We start from the raw sequence: 23,434 nt of genomic DNA, 5'->3' as shown, positions 1-23,434 counted from the left end.
GTGCCCGAGAGGGAGTGGCCAATCAGAGGCTGCTACTTGCTGCCACTTGCAGAGTGGCTTGCAGAGATGTCAGAGGTCATAGTGCTTATACAATACCAGCGCTCAGCAGGCTGAGGTAGGAGAACTACCGTAAGGCCAGCCTGGGCTACACAGTGAGCTCTAGGCTAGCCTAGAGTATGACCCTGTCTGAAGAGGAAGGAGCTAGGGAGAGCGGCGGGAAGGAGAGGGAGGGGACAAACAAAGCTAGCGTAGAGCTTTCAACGCAGAGGGCTGCTGCCATTGTGACACCTGCAGTCACGTCACCCTCTTAGGGACAAAAAAATCACTGTCGCCTGGACCTCCTCAGCCCAGCCTGGCCCAGTATTCTCACTGGGGAGCAAAGATGTAGAGAGAGCAAGCAGAGGGTGACGGGCCTCTCCTGAGGAAGATCTGCACCCCCCTTGCAGACCCTCGGGCCAGGCTTCCTTCCTCCCCACAACTGGAGCTACAGAAAGAGGCCTCGGGCCACTCACCTGGTTCAGGGTTTCAACCACATCCTCTTTTTTATGGCTCTTGTAAACCTTTGCCAGCAAAAGCAAGCACTTGACCTCATTCATCATGGATGGGATGTCCTTGACCCCTAGAGAGACATGCCAGTCAGCGGAGTCCAGCCCCTGGCATGACGGGGGGAGGGCTCAGTTCAGACCCCCAGCTAACGTGGGTGGGAGGGACAGGTCGAGGTAGGGGTGAGTTGGAATACCACCTCACCCGAGTCTCGTTCCAAGGCCTGCTTCAGCACCTTCTCTGCTTTGTGGTATTTCTTCAGCTTCAGGAGCAGCTCGGCCAGCTCGCAGCACAAGAAGTCCTGCCCACTGATCTTCTGGGCTGCCTCATAGTAATTAATGGCCTTAGCGCAAACAGGAAATATTGGCCTCAGCTTGGCTGTGTGTGGGGGTGGCTGACACCATGTCCCCTCGGCACACAGATGCCCAAGGTGGACGTCCCACCTCCACCTCCCGGTCAGACTCAGGCCTCAGGTGAAGCTTGCGATCGTACTCTCTGTAGGAAGCTGGAGTGAGACACTGTCCCCTCCCATTTAGACCCCCAACTCGTGGGCCGTCCAGCTCTTTCCCTGAATGCCTGGTCCTGCCCAGGGCAGCCTCACCTTGGCATACTGGTGGGTCTTCATGTAGGCTTGTCCGATCCTGCTGACCAAGGAGGCATCGTGAGGGTTCTTTCTGTAGGCCTCATCATACACCTCCAGGGCCTTCTCAGGCTGGGGGGGGGAGGGAAGGGAGTATGGAAGGGGGTGTCTGTCTTTCTCTTCTCTCACTGGGGAAGCAGCGAGTTAGCAAGGTCCGCAGACTCCCTCCATCCCCCACTCACCTCCTGAATGTTCATGAACGCATCACCCAGGAGCAGGCTGCTGTGGGGGCCGGGCAGGTGTTCACAGAGCTCCCTGCAGGAGAAACAAACTGCCTCCCTCAGGCCTGGGCCTGGCGAGGACTCATCATTCTTGAGTCCCGGAGATCCTGGGGAGCACTGGTAGCCATCTTAGCCAGGCTCTCACCACCGTGGCCCTCCAATCTTCTCCTGAGCAGTCAAGCTGTTCTGCATGTTTCTTTGTTTGGGTTTGGTTGTTTCTGAGACAGGGTCCGTGTCTCAGGCTGGTTGTGAACCCCTGACCCTCTAGTTTCTACCTCCCAAGTACTGGGGTTACATTTCATGCCACACTGAAGACTGAACATGGAGCTAATGGAATGCTGAGCAAGCCCTCCCTAACCCGGCCACACCCCACAGCTAGCATGTCATATATGCTGGGCAGGCACACGGCCACTGAGCCCGACCCCAGCCCAGTCCACACCGCTCCCCTGAAATTCTGCTCTGGACACGCTACCCTGTTGATCAGTTTCTACCCTCCCAGCTCCCCAACCCCAAAACTGCCTATTTTCTCCCAGAGAAAGGGGCTGGAAAGGGCCTCTCGAGTTCCAACACTGAATCCTAGGAGACAAGTGGGGATGGGGCTTCCCACTTCCGCTCTCTCTTCTCACCCACCCCGCACTGACCACCCCTGAGGCCCTGCACCAGGGGAAGGCAGAGAGAAGGGCCCGGGTGTGAATGTGCTCCCATGACTCCTTTGGCTCCAGTGCTGGGATCCAGGCCTGTATGTTCCCACCATAATGTGAGGCGTGCGGTGCAGAGACGCAGGGGACGGGCAGGCAGCAGGCCGCCGCCGCCGAGGGTGGTCAGAATCACCGGCGGGCAGGGAGACCTACGAGGTGTTCACGCCTTGGTCTGCGGCACTCTGGGGATGCACTCTGGGGATGCACTACCCTCCCCAGCAGCCAGAGGGACCGGAGGGGCGGACGCCGCCTCCTGCAGGCGGAGGAGGGGCTCACATGTAGCAGCCGATGTAGAGGCGCACGTCCTTGCGGGTGTTCAGGTAGATGCTGGCCATCTTCTCCTTGGCTTCCGTGTAGCAGGGCTGCTTGGGTGTGATGCCTCTCAGCATGCTCAGCGCCAAGTCGACGTTGCCTTTGCTCAGGGCCAAGTCCACGTTGGCAACTGTGATGCGCATCTCCTCCGGCGTACCGCTGAACTCATTGATGGCGTCCTGCATGATCTTGGTGGCTTCGTGCTGCGCAGTGGAGACCAGACAGACCCCCTCCCCTTTGGTATCACCTATTACAGGTGAGCCCAGGGCATTTAGGACCCCTTTCTCACGCCCGTCCCACCCCAGCCCCAGCCCCGGGGCGCTGCTGTGCCACCTGCGGAGCGGACATCATTAGGACACACAGATGCTGCTGTCACTAGTGCACCTCCTCTAATGGGACAGCTTGCCCAACTGCACCCTTTCCACAAGAGTTTAGCTTGGAGGCCAGCCGTGATGATGCACGCCTTCAGTGCTAACCCTTGAGAGGCTGAGGCAGGAGGAACATGAGTCTCCTGCCAGTCTGGACTACACAGACAGTTTAAAACAGTTTTTAAAAAAAATCAAAACCTAATGAAGGGGCCATGAGACGGTTCAGCAGGTAAAGGTGCTTGCTGCTGAGTTCAGTCCCCAGATGCGCATGGTGGAAGGATGCATAATTTGTCCTCTGACCTCCACAAACACATGTACACACACATATAGACCATATATGCTCACGTGTGCATATGCACAAAAATAAACAGATGTAATTTAAAAAAGCAAAACCAAAACCAACCAAGCAACTAACCAACCAACCAAACAAACAAACAAAAACAAACCAAACAACCAAATACCCTAGATTCCCCAAACCCAAACCCTCGAAGCCCTAGGCTGGAGGAGAATACTCTTTTTGGCGCTGCTGCTGCCCCAAGAGTGTGGCCTGCCCTGAGCAGCTCCTCCTCTGGGAGGGTGGAGCCCTGGGCTCACAGCTCCAGCTCCCTTTGCCCCTTTGATCCCAGCTGTGGTGATTTGAAAGAAAATGGGCTGTGTTTTCAGTTTATCATTCTGCTTATCCTGAGTCCAGGATGGACCCAGCTGCAGCCCTGACCTCCTGTGGGTTAGTGCTGGTCATCCCAGGGATGTCCCTGTGCTGCCGGGGGTGGGGTGGGGGGGTGGAGTGGGGGGGGCTGTCTCACCCCCCCTATGCTCCGTCCCCAGTGGGAACATCTGGGTTTGTCATCGTTCACCCAGCTCCCTTCCTGGTGTCTGGCATACCAACCCTTGGCTTTAGGGATGACTGGGTTGTCGGCTGACTTGGGATGGGGCAGCCCCCGGTTCTGCACAGATAGAGTATCTGCCTCTGCGTGACTTGTGTTCCTTCTGACAGCTTTTGCTTTCATGTTCACGTTTTTTTACCATGTGTGTGTGTGTGTGTGTGTGTGTGTTACAAGTGCATGCTGGAGCGTGAGCATTATACCAGCACATGGGTGCACATGCCAGAGGCCAGTCCCACGTGTCATTCCCTTCCAGCCACCCATCTTATTTTTTGGATGGAGTCTCTCACTGCCCGGGGGTTGCTCTTTTGCCTGGGCCTGGCTCTTGAGCCCCAGAGATGCTCCTAGCTCCACCTCCCCTGCTCTGGAATGACAATCACATGGCTCCAGGCGTGGCATCGTTTGTTTTTGAACCCAGGGTTTCTCTGTGTAACAGTTCTGGCTGTCCTGGAACTCACTTTGTAGGCCAGGCTGGCCTTGATTGACCTCACAGAGATCTGCCCGCCTCTGCCTCTCCAGTACTGGTGTCTTAGGCAGGGTTTCTATTTCTGTGAAGGAAAACATTTAATTTTGGTGGCTCACTCACAGTTCAGAGGTTTAGTCCATTATCATCGTGGCGGGAAGCAAGGCAGCATGCAATGCAGGCAGACATGGTATTGGAGAGGTGGCTCAGAGTCCTTACATCACAGAAGTGACCTCTCTCACTGGACAGTTTCTTGGGCATATATAAGACCTCAAAGTCTGGGGGCTTTAGAGATGGCTCAGAGGTTAAGAGCACTGGCTGCTCTTCAAGAGGTCCTGAGTTCAATTCCCAGCAACCACGTTGTGGCTCACAACCATCTGTAATGAGATCTGGTGCCCCCTTCTGGCATGCAGGTACACATGCAGACAGAACATAATAGATCTTAAAAAAAAAAAAAAAAAAAAAAAAAAGACCTCAAAGTCTGCCACAGAGATACACTTCCACCAGCAAGATATACCTCCAACAAGGCCACACCCACTCCAGCAAGGCCGCACCTTTCATTAGGGCTACTGCCTGTGGGGCCCATTTTATTTGAAACCACCACAGCTGGGTGGTTTCCATACTGTCTCCCCTATCCTCCAGGATCAAACTCTGATCCTCACACTTGCATGGCAGACATATTACGACCTGAGCCATCTTCACGGCTGTATCTGTATCTTGAAAGGGAGAAACCGTTTCAAGCCGGTTTCCTGTCTCCATCAGGCTCATCACAAGGGAAGGCTATAGGCCTTGGACACAGAGATGGTCCAGGACAGACCGCATCCTGTGAGTTGGCAAGGCTAGTGAAGCCAGGGTACCATACAGACTTCAGCTCCTCCAAGAGTTGCTCTTACCGCTTGCAGAATTTTGGGCCAGCCTGGTCTATACAGTGAGTTCCAGGACAGCCAGGGCTAGCTACATAAAAGACCTCGTCTCAACCAAACCAAACCAACAAACAAAAAGGGCTCAAATCACAGCCCAAGTGAACGTCGGGCAAAATCAGAGCTTGGCTCCCAAGCTGATCTCCTGGGGCCTCTTTGTTTGTTGTGTGTCTATGTGTTTGGTGTGCATGTGTGTGTGTAGGCATGTTCCCTTGCGGGGAGGAGGCATGTGTGTGCAGGTGCACACTCATGTTTGCACGAGGAGGGAAGATGTTGACATTGGGTACGTTCCTTGGCTGTCCTCCACTCTATTCATCAAGGCAGGTCTCTCTCACTGAACCTAAGACTCGGACGTGTTGTGGGTTCTGGCAGTCTGAACTCTGGTCCTCATGCTTTCCAGCGAGCCTTTTATTCACTGACCTAATTCCCAGCCCCATGCAAGGCGTTTCTCACCAGCTCCCCATTCAGTCGGAGGGCCTCTACGAGCTCCAGCAGGATGGATGCCCGCTCACTGGGCCGAACGGAAGGGCCTCGGGGCTTCCTGCTCTCTTCGGCCTTTGTGGTGGGTAGCTTTATGATCATTTTCAAGGTCTTTATGGCCTCAGCATAGTCGCCCGTCTTGTTGAGGGCCCTGGCTTTGATGAAGTGATAGAGGGGGTGGTCTCGGACCTAAGAGAGGCAGAGCAGAGCAGAGCAGAGCAGAGCTGGGGTTAGCTCACCTCTGCTGCTCACAGAGCAGCCTGGGGAAGTCCTCCAGGAGAGCCGATGAGCCTGCCCTGCCTGTGGGTTAGCAGAGGGTTGGCTGTGCGTGTGTGTGTGTGTGTGTGTGTGTGTGTGTGTGTGTGTGTGTGTGTGCTGGAGAGGGGTATGGGATGGGCCACAGAGTGTAGAGGGCTCCCACCTGGAAGTTGTGGCTGACGCCCAGCTCTAGGCAATGGGAACACATGGCAAAGTTGCCCTGAGCCAGGTAGATCTGGGACATGAGGAGGTGGGCATCCACAAAGGTGGGGTCCAGCTCCAGGCAGCGCTGTAGGGTGCTCTGGGCATTCTCCAGCTCTCCTAGGAACACAGAGCCAAAGTCTGCATCCAGGGGTCTTCCATCCAGGGAGCCCCCAGACCCAACGAGTAAAGGAGAAAGGATTTCACACATGCAGCCATTCAGAAATCTGGCATTTACAGACATCTCCATAAAATGTTGGCATTTTGCCCAGTTTTAAAGTGCCTGCATGTGTATATGTGTTCATCCATGTGCGCCCGTGCGTGCGTTCGTATGTGTGTGTTGTGAGTGTGTTCGTGCATGTGTGCCTGTGCATGTGTTTGTATGTGTATGTGTGTGACTGTGTGTGCATGAGTGTGCCCGTGTGTGTGTGTGTGTGTGTGTGTGTGTGTTTGCTCGTGCATGTGTGCCGGTGAGTCTGCTGTCATTCCTCAGGGACCATTCACCTTGAGTTGAGTCAGAGTTGGTGTCTGGCTTGGAGCTCACCGTTTAGGTGAGGCTGGCAGCCAGCCTGGTGCCCCACCTGCCCCTGCCGGTCTCACTGGCACTAGGATTACAAGCGTGGTATCAAACTCAGGCCCTCATGCTTGCAAGGGAAGCACTTTAATGCCTGAGCTCTTGCTCCGCCCAGCAACGCCTGTCAAAGTCTGACTGGACTTAACCTCTGCACGGCCCTGTACGGTTGCTTTCTGATCCTTCCGTTTCACCTGTTTTTGGTGGTGCTGGGAGTTGAACCCAAGACCTCAGGCATGCTAAGCAGGCACTAGATCTTTTGGATGTGGGACTCAGGATGTAGTTGTGTAAAAGGTGTAAAAGCCATTCAGCCCAAGGGACAAAGTCTTCATTTAAACCCGAGTCCAAGCCAGGCAGCGCCTTTAGTCCCAGCGCTCGGGAGGCGGGGGATCTCTGTGACACAAGGAGACTTAGGGGCCTCTCTGAAGCCAGGCAGGCTGCCCCAGTTTGATAGTGGTACTTAATGCTGGGGTGCAGAGGGCCGGGAGGGGCACTTCCCTCTGAGCCAGGCCTCTCCACGGCTGTTGCCTGGAACCCATTACCCAGAGGTGGAGGTTGGGACATACTGCTTTTGGGTCCCAGACTCCCTCATCTTTTCTTGTGTGCTGTGGAAAGGAAGAAGTCGCCATGGCAACCTAACCACCCAGAGGAGACCTAGCTTTGGTCCCTACCCTGCTGGTAACTACCAGTTCTTCTGGGGCTGTCTTTCTCCCCAGGCCTTGGACACAGGAAACCTTAAAACTATGAGTGAACTGGGCACAGACAGAGGAGCCTTGAGGATGAAGACTTAGGAGTGAGAGCCCTCGATGCAGAGCCCACTGCAGACATGGAAACTGGAAACAGTCTGTTCTGCATGCAGGAAGACGGGCGCAGGCCATAATCGGGGCGCTTCAGGGGAGCGACGCATACGGTGTCAGAGAAGGAGAGAACAACTGGGCAGCCATGGAATGTGTTCTCTCTCTCTCTCTCTCAGGTGCCTGAACTGTGACATGGGAGGGAGGAGCTGGCAGACCTGTCTGTGGCCTCAGTGAAGGCCTCAGGAGCCAGGGCCTCGAGGACACGCCCTTCCTATGTCCCACATCCTTCCAGTCCCTCCACAGCAGTGTTCTGTGCATGTATGTACTGTATGTACACAGGTGTGTGTGTGCGTGCGTGCGTGCACGCGCGCGATATACAGACAGGAAAAGAATCCCAGGCAAGGAGCCTGTGGATACCACCTAGGGCAGAAGCTCCAGGAGGTGTCTGCTAGGATTCACTGCTCACCCGAGAGAAACTTGACCTGAGCCGTCACAAACAGTGGGTCCATCATGGCCGGGGCTACCTTCACCACAGGACTCAAGATCATCGCGACTTGTTTAAGAAGTGGAGACACGAGCTGGCCAGGCGACCGAGGCTGTGGGAACGTCAGGGGCTAAATGAATGCTTACCTTATTCCTCCTCCTACTGAATCCACCCCCACCCTCACCCAGGCAGGGTCTCATGCAGCCATGATCTTGAACTTCTCTTTTTTTAATTTAACTTTGTCTTATGTGCACTGGTGTGAGGGTGTCAGGTCCCCTGGAACTGGAGTCACAGACAGTTGTGAGCTGTGGGTGCTGGGAACTGAACCCGGGTCCTGGAAGAGCAGCCGGTGACCCTGAACTCCTAGCCCTCCTCATTCCTCTACCTCCTGAGTGCTGTGATTACAGCTCAAGTCAGGGTATGGACAGGCGCACGGCCGCCCGCCCGCCGTGCTGGCCTAACCCTGTGTCACATCACAGCTTCAGAAAGGCCTGGGGGCTCCTGAGTGGTAGATGGGACGCTTTGACCTCACCTGGGACTCCCAGCCCAGCCCCAGAGCGGCCTCTGAGGGGGTCCGGCTTCAGCCTGCTCCAGTTTGAAAAGCCCTGGGCTGGGGCTGTCACAGTGGGCAAAGCTCTTTCTTAGTTGAAGCACTGAGTTCCATCGGCAGCCCCCCTTCTCCCCACCCCAGGATTACAGGGGCACACGCCTGTAATCTCAGCTCTCGGGCAGGAGGACCAGGAGTTCAGAGGTCACCCCTGGCTGTTTGCTCACAGCCCATTCTGGCGTGGTGGCTGGCCAGGAAAAGCCCTTGTTTCTGTCCTTTGAGTGGCCACCCAACTACACCCGGGCTTTGGGCCCCTGCCATGCAGCTGGGTCGTCCCCTAACCTGCTTGGGGCAGAAATGCAGATACTCCTTGGCAATGCAGACCAGAAAGAGGGGGTCCAGCTTTTCAAAGTATTCGGGCCCCAGGGCCAGGCCCTGCATGCTGGAGAAATGCAGTTCTATCGCTTCCTTCAGGAGCGCTGTGGCCTCCTGCTCCCGCTTCTGCTTCTTAGATGCCACAAGGGCTTGCAGGAAAACCAGCACCTGAAAGAGAGACAGGGAGAGAGAGGGGGGGGCTGGGGGTTCAGAATCCAGGCCTGCCGGGAAACTGAGGCAGGCCTGGGAGCCTCCCCCCCCCCTGCCCGAGGGTTTGCCCTCTGCTGGGACCCCCACCCAGGAGCCATCCTTGCCCATGAGCTCTGACCTCAGACTTCCCAAGGGACTGCTGCACCTCCCTGAGGAACTCCAGCTGGTGCGAAGCCTCCTCCAGCTGGCCCTGTAAGATCTGGCACCAGATGCTCCCTGTAGACGGAACAGAAATGAAGCTGAGCCAGCAGGCAGCAGAGCCGGCCGGCAGGGACAGACGGAGGTGGGAAGGAGGGTCCAGGCAGGCATTCTCACACACATCTTTACCAACCCAAGCGGGGAGGCACGCGTGTGGCAAAGGGCTGAAACAGCAAGCAACACAGACAATTATCCCCCACTCTCGTGCTGGCTCCCAGGGATAGATAGCCACCATTAACAACCTGGGGTCAGACCCTTCAAACACTCTTCTAGGTGTTTGTTATTAATGTACACGCAGCAACATGCAACTCAGAGATCCGCACTTAGGCGTCCAGGGTATACATAGCATGCAGGAAGAACCTGGGTTTAACTTCCTAGCATGGCGGCAAACAAAACATGCATGAGTGTGCATGCCGTGTTGCATACGTGCAGGTCAGAAGGCAACTGTGGGTGTCAGCTCGCTCCTATGTGGGTCCTGGGGGCTGAGCTCAGGCCACCAGGCTTACAGGGGCCCTCTTTACACACTCAGCCATCTTCCCATCCCTGCTAAGAGTTTAACATGGCCTTCCTTTCAGCCTCAAACACACCAATCTAACATGTAAGAGGAGGGGCAGGAGAGGGAGGCTCAGCTGTCAGAGGACCTGAGGTAGGTTCCCAGCCATCACAACAGAGGGTCCACAACCGCCTGCAACTCCAGCTCTAGGGGATCCAACACCCTCTTCTGACCTCTGTGGGGGTGCGCACGTGCACGCGCACACACGCACACACACTCCACACACCTCACACATGAACGCACACAATGTCAAGGAATTGAGTTCTAACCCACATTCTCTTGACTATTAAGACTATTAGGAAAAATGAACATAGTTTTCTTTTCTCTTTTTCTTTTTTTTTTTTTTTTTAAATTTTTGGAAACAGGGTTTCTCTTTGGAGCCTGTAGACCAGGCTGGCCTCAAACTCACAGAGATCCTCCTGCCTCTGCCTCACGAGTGCTGGGATTAAGTGGGACACTAACGTCCAGGGAGAATGAACATATTTTTATGTTTTTAAGTTAGTGACTTTTTAATTACGTTGTGAATTTCCTAATTGTAGCCCCCCCCCACTTTTTTGGGGGGGTGACTTTTTTTCTTTTATGGTGGTAGTGTACTAGGAATTGAAGGCCTTACACATGCCAGGCAAACACTTACTAAACCGTGTCTGCCTATTTCTTTTTGTAGACTAGGGCAATTAACTTGTTTTTAATCATTATTTTTGAGACAGTGTCTCATGTAGCCCAGGCTGGCCTCCAAATCTCTATGTAGCTGGAGATGACCTTGAACTCTCCATCCTCTGGCTTCCATTTCCTGCTGCCAGGATGGTGGGTGCACATCTGCATCCAGCTGATCGTGCCCTTTACTTAAGGGACATAGCAGAGTCTTCAAACATAGGAGGGCTGGAGAGATGGCTCAGAGGAAGAGCACTGACTGCTCTCCCAGAGGTCCTGAGTTCAAATCCCAGCAACCACATGGTGGCTCACAACCATTTACAATGAGATTTGGTGCCCCCTTATGGACTGCAGGCAGATACATGTAGCAGAGGTTCCCCTGATTTGTAGGACTCAACAAACCATTGGACACACACTGCTGTCAGACCTAGGGGCACAAAGACAAAGTCTGCTAACAGCGACAGGTCTTCTAAGTCAAGGCCAGAACACACACACACACACACACACACACACACACAGCGGGGACTCCAGGATGTAGGACCAGGCTTTGTGGCGATAAGATTTGTATGGGGCAGACTTGTTTGCATCCCTCTGGCTGCCTGCTGGGGCTTCCCCTGAAATGAGGAAGTTAGGTGTGGGAGCCTCAGGGATCTGTCCATGTGCCAGAGTCTGTCTGTCCTCCACAGCCCTAGTGGTGGTACTGGGTCCTCTGGGTCATACAGAAGGTCTGCATATGTGTGGGGTGATGACATCTCCACTTCTGGCCTGTGGGGACTGAGAAGGGGCAGGGATGCCAGAATGGGCACCGACCTACCTGTCTTCCGTTGATGCAGGGTGTGGGTGCTGTGGCCATGACACGAATCAGTCCTGGGCCTGGGCCTTCCACCTAAATTGGTGCCTTCACTAGAAGACCCCACAGGACAGTACCCCCTAAACTCTCACACAGCCGAGAGAGAATGTTCCCAGGCCCGCGGAGGACACCCCACCCTGCCCTGCCCGGCCTGCAGAGACCTGCCAAGGCAGCCAATCTGTTCTCATCCAGCTTCACGGCCTCCTTGTACCACAGGCAAGCTTCCTTCACTTGCTGCTGCAGGATGAAGAGATAGCCCAGCTCTGTGGCCACAAGGGCACAGGAGGGTGTGGCCATGAAGATGCGTTCCAGGAAGCCGCTCACAAGCCGCTGGACCGCCTGGTGCCTCCCACACTGCCAAGAGTGGATATATGGAAACAGTCTAGTCAGCCCAAGCTGCCTGGGTCACAGATACCCCAGAAGTGGGGGCATTTCAGGAGCGCTGGGAAGGCCTCAAAGAGCCCAAGAGAAACCTGGGGTCTCTACCTAGGAAGCTGGGTGTATGTAGCTAGCTATCCATCTCCTGAGGAACCAGCCTCCAGCCATAAGGTCCTCCAGACATATCCTTGGCCAGACATTTTTGTTTGTTTGTTTGTTTTTGGTTCTTCCAGATGGGGTTTCTTTGTGTCCTGGCTGTTCTGGAACTTTCTCTGTAGACAAGGCTAGCCTTGAACTCACAGAGACCCACCTGCTTCTGCTTCCTGAGTGCTGAGATTAAAGAGGGGTTCCATTACCACCCGTACCCGTCCGGCAGTAACTGATCTCGGTAGTTACCAACAGCTTGTCTTATTTGTGTGACAGGGTCTCTTGTAGCCCAGGCTGGCCTTGAACTCCTGATCCTCTTGTCTCTACCCCTTGTGCTGTGATCACAGACATGCATCACCACTCCCAACTTTTTACTAGAAGGTGGGGTTTTGTTTTGTCATCTTTTGTTTGTTTGTTTGTTTGTTTATATAAAGCTTGTTGAAAAGCTACTTGAGTTTGGTTATGGAAAGTGGCTATGATGAGCCATGTCCCATGCCACATGAGGGCAAAGCTGAGACAGGCATGGAGCGGGACTTAGTGACAGTTGCCCAGCTGCACTTAGCAACCCCGTTCTGGTTCCTGCAGCCCAGGATTGGCCTTATTCTTAGTTTTTCCTATATGCCTTTCTTGGAGTGAATGTTCTTACTAAAGACAGATTCTTTGGCAACTTTGAACCCTTGATGCCTGAGGTCCAGGTGTGAGCTGGAGGGAGGAGGGGACGGGTTGGGTGCTCAGGGCGTGGAGGGAAGCCAAGGTCTTCCCATGGGGGGCGTGGTCAGAAACTGGGTGCCACCTACTTACCAGTCTGCTGACCACAACAATCTTCTTAAGGTGGAGGCTGGGATTCTGGGGTTCACCAGTCTCTAGCGCCTTGATTAGACTTTTAACATGCTCGGTAGCCTGCAGGGACAGAACAGACAATGTGTGGGGCTGGGGACATAGCTTAGGTGGTCGAGTGCCTGCCCAGCATGCATGAAACCCAGCGTGGTGGTGCATGCCTGTAATCCTAGCACTTGGGAGGGGATCGAAGGCATGCCCACTACACAGGAAGTTCCATACAAATGGAGCAAAGCAAAACTGAACTGCCAACTGCAAAACCAGAGTTGAGCGGGACTTCTCGATCCTGGCTGCACACGAGCTGGGAGAGTCTGTCCACTTCTCACTCAGCTCTGATGCCACCCTCCAAGGCTTAGCCTTGCTTGTCCCTGCATCTAATCTGATGACACAGGCATCAGAACTGGTTCAAAACCCCACAAGTAGAGCCCGAAGGAACGTTATTCCCTCCAGGCCCTTGTCCTGAGAGTGTGAGGATGCTGCCCTGCCAGCCCCACCAAGTCACAGGCCATTGTCATAAGTGGCCTCATGTGACCACATTGGTGCCCTTAAGTCCCTGTCTTGCAGCCTGCAGCAGGCAAGCCCTCAGCTCTATGGTGGCATGTACAGGACATGGGCGCCTCCTACAGTAAGTGAATGGTACTGTCTGGACTCCGCAGCAGAGGGAGGGGTAGAACGCTTGGGGTCACCTGGCCACCCAGCCACCCGATTCTGGGGCTTCTGATGCGTGATTGACTCTCCAGGCACACACACCCCTGCTTGGGCCAGGGAAGCTGGGGCGCTCAGCTGCAAAGCTTCGTCAAAAGAGAAGCCCGGGGGCTGGCCAGCCAGAGGGCTCAGTGGGAAAGCCTCCCATCTTGAGTTCTATCCCTGGGACCCACATGGTGGAGGAGAAGGTTGAACACCTTGCATATAGTCTGCTGACCTCCATCCATTGCTCCCCGCCCCGCCCCGCCCCACCCCCATCCCCCACACAGATCAAGAGAGCAAGAGAGAGGGAGGGAGAAAGGGGAGGGGGAAGGAGCTCAGCTGGGTCTGCTCTCTCAGCAAGACAGGATAGAACCGGGCAGCCAGGGCAGACACTGGGCAGCACCAGGGCCTGAGGTGGGGTGAAGACAGGGCCCTGACGACGGTCTGTCCAGGAGTAGGAACAGATTTGTGCCCCGTCCTTCACAGACAGACAGTGCCAGGGCCCCTTTTCAAGGGGCTTTCCCTGGTGCGGACTTCCTCTATGTCACCCTGTGAGGACCCAGGCATTACGCTGGCCTGCCCCTGTCACCTGGCAGAATGCCCTCAGGCAGTGCCCTGGTCCATTGAGTACTAGTCTGCAGGCAGGTGCAAAGGACCCCTTTAAAGTCAGGCCCCGCCCACTTATGATCTCTTTTGCCTCCTAGCTCTTCTCTCTCTCTCTCCCTCCCTCTCCCCCCTCTCCTCTTCTGTTCCCGGTGCTTCTATGTCTCTTCCCTCCCCCCCTCACTCCCCTTTCTAAATAAACTCATTTAAGCTCCATCTGCCCGCCCCGCGTGTTATTCCCTCCCGCCTCGGTCACCCTCACCCGCTATGGAACCTGCTATGCTCTCCCACGTGGTCCCTCACCTCGGGACCCCACTCACTCGGGACCCCCACCCTTCCTCCAGCCTTTATTTATTCTTATAACTGTAATAAAAGAACAACAACCCTAACCCAGAAACCCAGCACCTCACAACTCCGCCCATGGAAGGAGCGTCCCTTTAGACCCTGCTTTGCTGGACCCATCAATGGGTGGTGGATTTCCGCTTACTCAAAGGGCAAACCAGGGTTGGGGCTGGGGTTGGGGCTTGGGCTACAGTGGGTCCCGCTTTGTATCACATCTGTTCAATGCCCGGCTTCTAAGTCTGCCCCCCCCCTCCTCTGTCTCTCCTTTCCCCTCTGTCTCTGTTTCTCTGTCTCCCTCTGTCTTTTGGGGAGATGGGGTCTTGACCTGAACTCACATCTGAACGCCCTGCCTCGGCCTCCTAGGATAAAGGTGTGTCCCTCCCTGGCTCAGCTTCCGAGTCTTGAGGTGACTTACTGCGGCCGTGTTTCCTTCCCTCACGAGCTCATGCACAGTGAGGGTTTGCCAGGCATCAATATTGCTTTCGTCTTTTTCAAGGATTCTGGAACAGGAAGGGAAGAGGCCTGAGCTGACAAGTGTTCACGGCTCAGCTCCGGTGGGGCATTAGAAACACCTGGTTACCTTTTCACAGCCTTTCCTTTTTATTTTTAATTATTTTGAAATTGCACGCACTCGTGTACGCCTGTTTGATCCCCTGAAGCTGAAGTTACAGTTGTGAACCAACAGATGTGGGTGCTGGGAACTGAACTTGTGTCTACCCGGAGAGCAGCAAGAGTTTTTAGCTGTTGAAGCAAATCTCTAGTTCCTCTTCTGCTCTCCTCTTCCTATTTATTTGTTTGTTTTGAGACCAGGTCTCATGTTCCGCAGGCTGGCCTTGAACTTGTTATGTAACCCAGGCAGGCTTCAGAACCCTCCTGCTTCCACCCTCAGAGAGTTGGGATTGCAGGGTCACCCCACCACACCTAGCTCAGGGTTACTCAGGGATTAAAGGCGTGGACCACCACTGCCTGGAGACTCGGAGACTTCGTATTCGTTATGAATGGCCAGCCTTATCTTAGCTCTTATTTTAATGTTTCTCTTTACCTATGTTTTTTCCCTTTCGTTCTTCCTGTAAGTCCTACTTCCCCCGCAGTCTCCATGGCTGATGGCTGCCTGGTCTGGCCCTGGGCGTGTCCCTCCTTCCCCCCTCATTCTCTTCTCTCCTTTTCTCCCTAGATTTCTCTTCCTTATCTCTGTCTGGCTGTACTAGTACTGCCCGTCCCTCTCCTCCTACTCACTGGCGTTCAACTCTTCCTTAGACCAATCTGGTGCCTTAGGCAGGCAAGGTGGAATGCAGCATAAACGAATGTAACACATCCTTACGACTTTAAACAAATGCAGCATAAACGAATGTAACACATCCTTACTTCTTTAAACAAATGCAGCATCAACAAATGTAACACATCCTTACTTCTTTAAACAAATGCAGCATAAACAAATGTAACACATCCTTACTTCTTTAAACAAATGCAGCATAAACAAATTAACACATCCTTACTTCTTTAAACAAATGCAGTGAAAGGATGAAAATATAGCCTACCTCTCTAATGACCATAAAAGTTAGAAATTTTTAAAAAGTCCATCAGCATGCATTAAAAAATCACCCTAGCTGCATGCAAAGTTCAGGAAAAAAGAAAAAACACACGGAATAGCTTGGTCATGATGACCGGTTTCTGGAAATTATTATTATTATTATTCATAACCACCTAGTTTCTGAAGAATGTTGTTATCCACAACAACAGTCTGGGAATTGTTATGGGTCTTCCTGTCTACAAAGAAAATTAATAACTAAAAGAGACGGGACTCATGGCAAAAAGGGAAAACTAGAAAGAACAAGTGCCTCTACCAATAGATATAGGTAGCTCCCTGGCTGGAGAGTACATTCTTCCTGCCCCCCATTATCTTAAGGACGAGGCCACCGAGCCCGCTGGTCCTAGAGAAAGAAAACCCCCTAACCTTGCAGGTGCACTAAACAATCCCGCCTTGTAAAAACTGTGTACTCTGGCGTATGACTGTGGACCCCAGTGCACTTGGAATAAAAACTCCTCATGCTATTTGCATGGAGACAGCTTCTAGTGACTGATTTGGGGTGTTGCCTTTCCTGAGTGGTCCAGGCTCTGCGGTCTTTCAGCAACATAAACAAACCTAATACACCTTTACACAGTTAAGTACTATTCCACAGCATAAACAAATGTAACGCATCTTTGCCTGGTCAAAATAGCATTGCACAGCACGCTCCAGTCCGGACCCAGGATGACACAAGTGAATGTTCAGTTGCTGCCCTCACCCCTCTGCTCCGCTCCCAAAGCTGACCCTGTCACCATCCCTGTCACCATTCACAGCTCCTCTGTCTCTTCTTGCCCCCTCCAGTAACACGGGAGCCACTGTTGACAGGGAAGGAGGGCATTGAGTTCAAGTGAGGTCTGGGCTTCGCTCTGATACTTTGTCTCAGAAAACAGAGAACCTGAACCTAGAGAGAAGGCTCAGCAGGCAACTGCATTAGAGCCAGCACTGAGTTCAGTCCTGGGACCCATAAAGTGCCAGGGGACAACGATCCCTGGAGATTGTCCTCTGACCTCTACACACATTCAAGAAGACGGTGACAACAAACAAATACATAAGCAAATAAAAATTAGAAAAAGAAAAACAGGGTCAAGTGTGAAGGCTCACCAGTATAATCCCAGCACTTGGGAGGCTGAGGCAGGAGGATTGCCATAGGTTTGAGGCCAGCCTGGGCTACACGGTGAGTTTCAGGACAACCTAGACCAGAGTGTTCTCAAACCCACCCCACCCTGAAAACAGGCCAGTCATGGTGGCTTGAGCCTATGATCGATCATCGCTGCCCACGAGGCAGAGGCAGCATGGGCAACTCAGTGAGAACCTGTCTCAAAATGACATTTTGAAAGAGGGGAGGCTGTGGCGCTCTGCTTCCGTAGCTTGAGCAAAGCCCGGGGTTCCCTCCCGACTGCCTGAAAGGGAGGGGCCTGGCAAGGGGTGTTTCCCTCACCTGTGTACGGTTTCTATGGTCTGGTCCCAATCTTGCCGGGCCAGGAACAGTCTCATCTTCAGGACTAAGGCTGGCAGGAAGTTCCCCGAGGCCACAGTGACCTGGTTCACCACCTCCAGGGCCCCCGAGAAGTTCTGCTGTGTCATGAAGTATGTTGCCTGTGGGGAGCCAGAGAGGAGGAGCCCCCGCCGTGGTGCCGGGGCAGGTTCCACATCAGGGGCTGGGGTTCGGGGTGGGCAGTTCAGATCCTGTGCGGCCTGTAGCCCAAAGGCCCGGAGCTCAACTGTGGGGGCCTACCTGCCAGGTAGCCAGTTGGGAAGCTGTTTTTCATTTTAGAGACTGGGGATCATGGTCTCTGCGGCCCAGTGTTAGTCACTGTTCCCCTGGGGTGCCCTGCCAGGAGGCTCCGAGGGCCAGAGCAGGACTTCCAAAAGGCTGGGACGTAGCTCAGTTGGTAGGGTGCTTGCCTAGCAAGCATGACCCCCGGGTTCTATCCAGGCTTGGCTGTATCGCCCGCTCCCCCCATTCCCTCTGTCATTTAATGATTATGTAGTCATTTTGTAAGGACAGACAGACAGACATACAGAAAGACAGCAAGAGAGCAGTTTCCTTCCCTCAAATTAAGGTCAGAAAACACAAGACATGCAAAGCCTATGCTTCTCTTGTGGCCATCATTAAGTGATTTTAACAAGTGGGGGAGGTTGGGGCTAATGGGAGGGGTAAAAGGCAGAGGTGGAGGAGGCCAAGAGGGAGGCGACCCCACGCCCACACAGCCCCAGGAACTCCCACCATTCCTCAGACCAACTTTTGGGAGGTAAAGGCAAGGGGGATCAGGAGCTCAAGGCTAGTCTTAGCCACACAGTGAGTACAAGGCTAGCCTTGGGTACACCAGAGCCTATCTCAAAACGCCAAAATGTAGGGAGTAGGGATGCTGCTCAGTGGCAGATGTTTGCCCAGCATGTGCCCTGGGCCCTGGGCCCAATTCCCTAGCATTCAAAACAACACAGAACCGAAGAGAAGGATGTTGGCACAGAGCAGGGGGGAGTGGGCTCTGGACCGGTGTGGCCACCGTGGGCTGGTGGCTGGCCCTTTCTCCACTTGGCAGATCTCTGGCTCCGGCGACCCAGCCGAGACTCCCCAGGCCCCTCTGCCCACCTTGCCCATCAGGCCCAGCACGTCTTTGGTGTCCTGAGTCCCTTGTTCCAGGTACTTGATGGATTTCTTCACAACGTGGGGCTTACTGGAGGTGAGGTCCACCCAGCCTTTCAGCACGAAGCCCTGGGATGAGAACAAGGGGGAAGGTAAGGGTCCTGGGTCCTCGGCAGCCTCCACCCAAAGCTCGCTCTCGTTCCTCTGTCTCTGTCATCTCCACATGGCCACCGGTGGGTCTCACCTCATGTAGGTCCCAGAGGGCTACCTCCTCTGCCTGCATTTGCCTGTGACACCCTGCCACCCCTCGCCTTCCAAATCAGACCTCACACTTCTCATGAGGACTTGGTTACAGATGAGCCTGGCAGCTCCCCGACCGGGGCCTCCTCTTCCTGCATCCCCACAGCTCTCCACGGCTCCTCACTCAGGCCCTTTCCCTGTATCATCAGGGACTGCTGGTCCCTGCAGGCAGGTTAACAGCCCTGGGGTGGGACTTGGGCAGGGCAGCTCTTGGCCTCTGCACTCCTCCAACCTGCACACAGCCTCTTCCAGTCACAGGGAGGGCCAGGTCCCGGAAGCAGCATTGGAGGAGAGGGACGCTTGGAAAAGCTCTGCCTTGAGCATCCCTTGATAGTCCAGCCCGGTGTTTCTCTCCCCCGCCCTCTCTCCTAAGGGAGACAACGCCTCCCTCTAGAGATGTCTATAGTACCTATCTGTTTTAGACAGTTTTCACCCCTCTCCACGGACAAATGGAACGTCACTCTGTGGCTTTCCAAGAATGCACAGCCCCTGAATGGCTTCCAATCCCAAGGCCAGCACCAACATGAGGTACTGAGCACTCAGACCCATCAACCTGCTGCAGGGAGGGCGGGGCCCGGGAGGGCGGGGCCCAGTGACTGACAGCTCACTTAGGTTTTCAAAGGAACCGGGAACCTGAACTTTCAGGTAGACCCTTCTGGCTTCTTTCCTTTTGAGATAGTCTTGCCCTGTAGCCCAGACTGGCTTCTTGCTCCTGATCATCCTGCCTTAGCTATGGAGACAGACACGTGTCACCGATACCTGCTTGCCTATTTAAATCTTACCATTTCTTTAAAATGTTTTTATTACATGTATGTATGTATGCATGCATGTATATATGTAGTGTGTGTGTGTGTGTGTGTGTGTGTGTGTGTGTGTGCGTGCACATGTGCCACCATATGGGTTCCAGAGATCAAACTCAGGTCATCATGTTTAGGGGTAAATGCCTTTACCTACTGGGCCATCTTACCTGCAAAATCATCTGATTTTCTACATGTTGGCAACCAAGTTCAAAACAAAAATGTAAGGAATATTGTACTGGGGGCTGGAGAGATGACTTAGAGGTTAAGAGCACTCACTGGCTGCTCTTCCTGAGTTCAATTCCCAGCAACAACATGGTGGCTCCCAACCATCTGTAATGAGATCTGGTGCCCCTTTCTGGCCTGCAGGCACATGTGCAGGGCAGAACACCGTATATGTAATAAATAACTAATAAACATTTTTAAAATGTCGTATTGGGATGGGTGTGTGTGTGGCAGAGTGCCTGCCCTGGGTTCCACCCCCAGCACCAAGTTAAGTGCAAGCCTGCAATTTCTTGGCTACAGCGTGAAGGACTGTGAACCTCATAGGGCTGCAGCACCCAGACTCTGAATACAGCAGGCAGGGTCAGCAGTCACCACGGTCATCAGAAGGCAGGCAGGGTCAGCACTCACAGGCTGCTCTCAAGAGCGAGTCTGTTGTGTTTGCTCGCAGGAGGAGGGGGAGTTGGGAGGCTCCTACAGGCCAGCCTGCACCTCTCTGCTGGGGGGACGTCATCCCCACCAATTGCAGGTGGCCTTGTGATCATGGGAGGTGTTCAGAGAGACTCTACACAGTCATGGGGAAGTGCTCGTTCAGGCTGAGGTGAGGCTGTTTTGGTTTGTGTGGCTGCTTTGGGGTCAAGCCCAATAGACGGGTTGATCTACCATACTGGACTCTGGAGGAATTGTACCTCGGTCTGTGATTGATGGGTGAGTGCGTGTTTATGTCTCACAGAAAAGTTTATGCAACAGAGACCCAGTCTCAAAAGACAAAACAAAACCCACCAAAACAAACAAACAAACAAAAAACCCAACAACAGCAACAAAAAGGTAGGCTATAGAAAAAGTAGAGACAGGAGGCTGTGCACAAATGCGACGTGGTTTTAGACGAGGTGTAAGTCTGAGACCCAGTGACCTCACTATGATGCATGCGTCTGGCTGCTGCTTTGTGTGGCGGTGGCCCTGGCATGCTCTTGTACCTCTTTGGAGCCACTGCAGACCTTCAGCATGTGGTCAACATATTCCCTGGCCTTGTCATGGTGGCCTATGAGCCAGAGGAAGAGGCTGGCGTAGTACAGGGCAGTTTCGCTGGCCGTCTTGCGGATTTCCTTCAAGCTGCTCTCCAACTCTTGTACTGCTTCTTCGTCTACATCCACAAGAGGGAGAGGCTGAGTGGGGACCAGGATGTTCTCATCTGATGCAGAGCATCCTTCCCTGCACGAGCCACGCCCGCCCCACTGGAGCTGTGTACACGGGTGGCTCAGTTTACTGTCCCGGAGCATCCGCTCCGCCCGAGCACCGGCCCCGCCCATGTTTATCAGTGTGCTGAGCAGAGGGACTGAGCCTGAGTCCCTGCAGAACTGAGGGCCCATCCTGAGAGATGGGGGAGTACCTCTCTCTGACCCCCTAGAAACCTGAGATTAGGAGCACGATTGTTTACAATGGCCGAGTCTATTTACTTATTTAATTTTTTTTTAACTATCTTGGTGAGGAACGAAGGATGCTTTCAAAGGCGTGGTCTGGAGAGATGAGCCCTTCTGTCCTGTTTCCTGCCTGCTCCTTTCTGGTGGTTTGAGCCACTAGGTCTTCTCTGAGGCCTGTGGGGACAGCGTGAGGGACAGCCTGCCTTGGCAGATCCAATGGTTCCTGTGCAGGTGCCTCCTTCAGTAGCCCTGAATGCAGGGCTAATGTCTCTGCAGTGGCTTTTTCTTCCCTAGGGGCCCAGCCCACCAAGCATAGCTGCACTCACCAATGGTGTCACAGCACTTGTGAGCGTAAAGCAGAGCGATGACGGAGCACAGGGACATATCTGGGTGGCTTTGGATGCTCTCCAAGTCACTGATGGCATCATGGATATGGTCTGTAGAAAGAGGGCACACAGGTTCTGCTCTGGGGCCCCAGACAGACAGCACGTGATCCCGTTAGGCATCGCCTGCTTTTACACACAGAATCTAGGGACAAATTGATTTGTTAGGTTCCCCAAGAGCCTGCACTTCCTGGAGGGTGAGGTTCTCTGAAGGCTGATGGCTCTGTGGTCCAGGCTGGCAAGGGGAGGTCTGTGTGTGTGTGTGTGTGTATGTGTGTGTGTCTGTGTCTGTATATGGAGGTCAGAGGATGACCTTAGGTGGTTTCCTGTTGTTTTTGTTTTCTAGACAGGGTTTTTCTGAGTAGCTCTGGCCATCCTGGAACTCGCTCTGTAGACCAGGCTGGCCTTGAACTCACAGAGATCCGCCTGCCTTTGCCTCTTGAGTGCTGGGATTGAAAGCGTGTGCCAACACTGCCCAGCCTAGTAAGTGCTCTTAACTGTTGAGCCATCTCTCTAACCCTGACTTTTGTATTTTGTTTTAGTTTTTGAACTAAATGTCCCAAGGTGGCTTGGGACTAGATATATAGTCTAAAATAACATTGAACTTCCTGTTTCTATCCTGCTAGGACAACAAATGTGCACCACTACACCTGGCCCTCGGGGCTAAGAACTTGGAACGCAGAGGTGTGCCCCAGAATGAGCCTGGGAACTCTGGAGGAGCTGCAGTCAGTTCTGAAGTGGGCCAGGGCATTCTCAGACAGTTGCTGAAGACCCACAAATTGCATTTATCCTGAATGTCCCCAGCGTTGGGGACAGGCCACTCAGACAGGTCTCAGCACTTGCTTAGTCCCACCGTCTTACATCCACGCCTGCTTTCCTGTATTCATACCTCCTACCTCTCCTTTCCCGAAGATCCAGCTCTTGGCTTCCAAGCCTGAGAAGAACTCAAGAGTCAGGCAGCCCTCTCACTAACAGCTCATTTTGCAGCTAGGGAAACCGAGGAGGCTCATGGCAGGTAAAGTGAGCCAAGGTCTCAAAATCCAACTTGACATGGTTTGTTTATCCACGACACTCTGCAGTCAGCGCGGGGCTGTTTCCATGGGAACATGGCTAGAAGTAGGTACCGAGGGTGCCGCCAGAGAGCAGGGCTAGGCTGGCAGCTGGGGTCGGTCAGGGTGATGCCTTACCTTCCCCGAGGACTCCATAGGCTTTGAAGAACTGCAGCACGGGGTCGTGGCTGAACCTCTCCAGGCCCGCACTGGCAGCTTGCTGCACATGGCGGAAGTATTTTTCCTGGCTGTAGTAAATGATCGTTGCCTGTGTGAGGAAGACAGGGTGGTAATAGCTCCAGCCCCTGTCTCTGTCCTGACCCGCAGAGCGAGACCCGCACACGCCCCTTTGAGTTGCCATACTCTGCCACCTCAGGGCTACACGCAGGAAGGAAAGGGAACACTCAGGATTTGCCTTCTCCTTCAGCGGCCCTGGGAGTAGCACCGGGCAGTTTTGCTAGGACAGAGTTTTTGGGTGATTGGGGGGGATGACATTGATTATGGTTAAGACGTGATGTAACCTTAGACTCAGGCTTGTCATAGGATGGGAAGGAAGAGTATGGAGCAATAATTGGAACAATTATAGCAATCGTAGTAACAAGCTAGGGACCGTTGTCACGGGCTCTATGTCCACCATCGTTTACACGAGCCTCCTCGTGTCTTTCACAGTCAAAGAAGCTGAAGCCCAGGGAGTCGAGACGCAGCTCCACAGAGATAGCACATAATCGGGGCTAAGATTTCAAACTGAAGTCTCACTTCCTCTAAGGTTTGTGGGTGTTGAATTGGGGGTAGATGTGGTTGGATCGTAAAAGCCTCATGGGCCATTTGAGAAAGCCTAGACATCACCTCAAGGTAGCAAACAGGAAGCAGTTGGGATGGTTTTAAGTAGGGGG

At 53.7% G+C, this 23,434-nt stretch overlaps 1 protein-coding gene across 1 annotated transcript in view; it reads right to left on the bottom strand.

The window, feature by feature from the left end:
* Positions 1-23,434, bottom strand: part of Ttc21a (tetratricopeptide repeat domain 21A) — a 32,292-nt gene that overhangs the window by 8,369 nt on the left and 489 nt on the right. The window contains exons 2-19 of the mRNA XM_051202409.1: positions 22,680-22,809; positions 21,436-21,546; positions 20,666-20,832; positions 18,376-18,498; positions 17,221-17,378; positions 14,631-14,715; positions 12,548-12,646; positions 11,383-11,575; positions 9,088-9,185; positions 8,727-8,927; positions 7,820-7,949; positions 5,948-6,105; positions 5,500-5,715; positions 2,379-2,617; positions 1,366-1,438; positions 1,145-1,255; positions 748-886; positions 513-619 (exon numbers count right to left, since the gene is read on the bottom strand). Coding sequence (XP_051058366.1) covers positions 513-619; positions 748-886; positions 1,145-1,255; positions 1,366-1,438; positions 2,379-2,617; positions 5,500-5,715; positions 5,948-6,105; positions 7,820-7,949; positions 8,727-8,927; positions 9,088-9,185; positions 11,383-11,575; positions 12,548-12,646; positions 14,631-14,715; positions 17,221-17,378; positions 18,376-18,498; positions 20,666-20,832; positions 21,436-21,546; positions 22,680-22,809 — 2,538 coding nt within the window. The remainder of the gene's footprint in view (positions 1-512; positions 620-747; positions 887-1,144; positions 1,256-1,365; positions 1,439-2,378; positions 2,618-5,499; positions 5,716-5,947; positions 6,106-7,819; positions 7,950-8,726; positions 8,928-9,087; positions 9,186-11,382; positions 11,576-12,547; positions 12,647-14,630; positions 14,716-17,220; positions 17,379-18,375; positions 18,499-20,665; positions 20,833-21,435; positions 21,547-22,679; positions 22,810-23,434) is intronic.

This window comes from Phodopus roborovskii, unplaced genomic scaffold (genome assembly GCF_943737965.1).
Source record: "Phodopus roborovskii unplaced genomic scaffold, PHOROB, whole genome shotgun sequence".
In the NCBI taxonomy this organism is placed as follows: domain Eukaryota; kingdom Metazoa; phylum Chordata; class Mammalia; order Rodentia; family Cricetidae; genus Phodopus; species Phodopus roborovskii.
The sequence above is the reverse complement of the archived record's forward strand: the minus strand, read 5'-3'. Positions and strand labels throughout refer to the sequence as shown.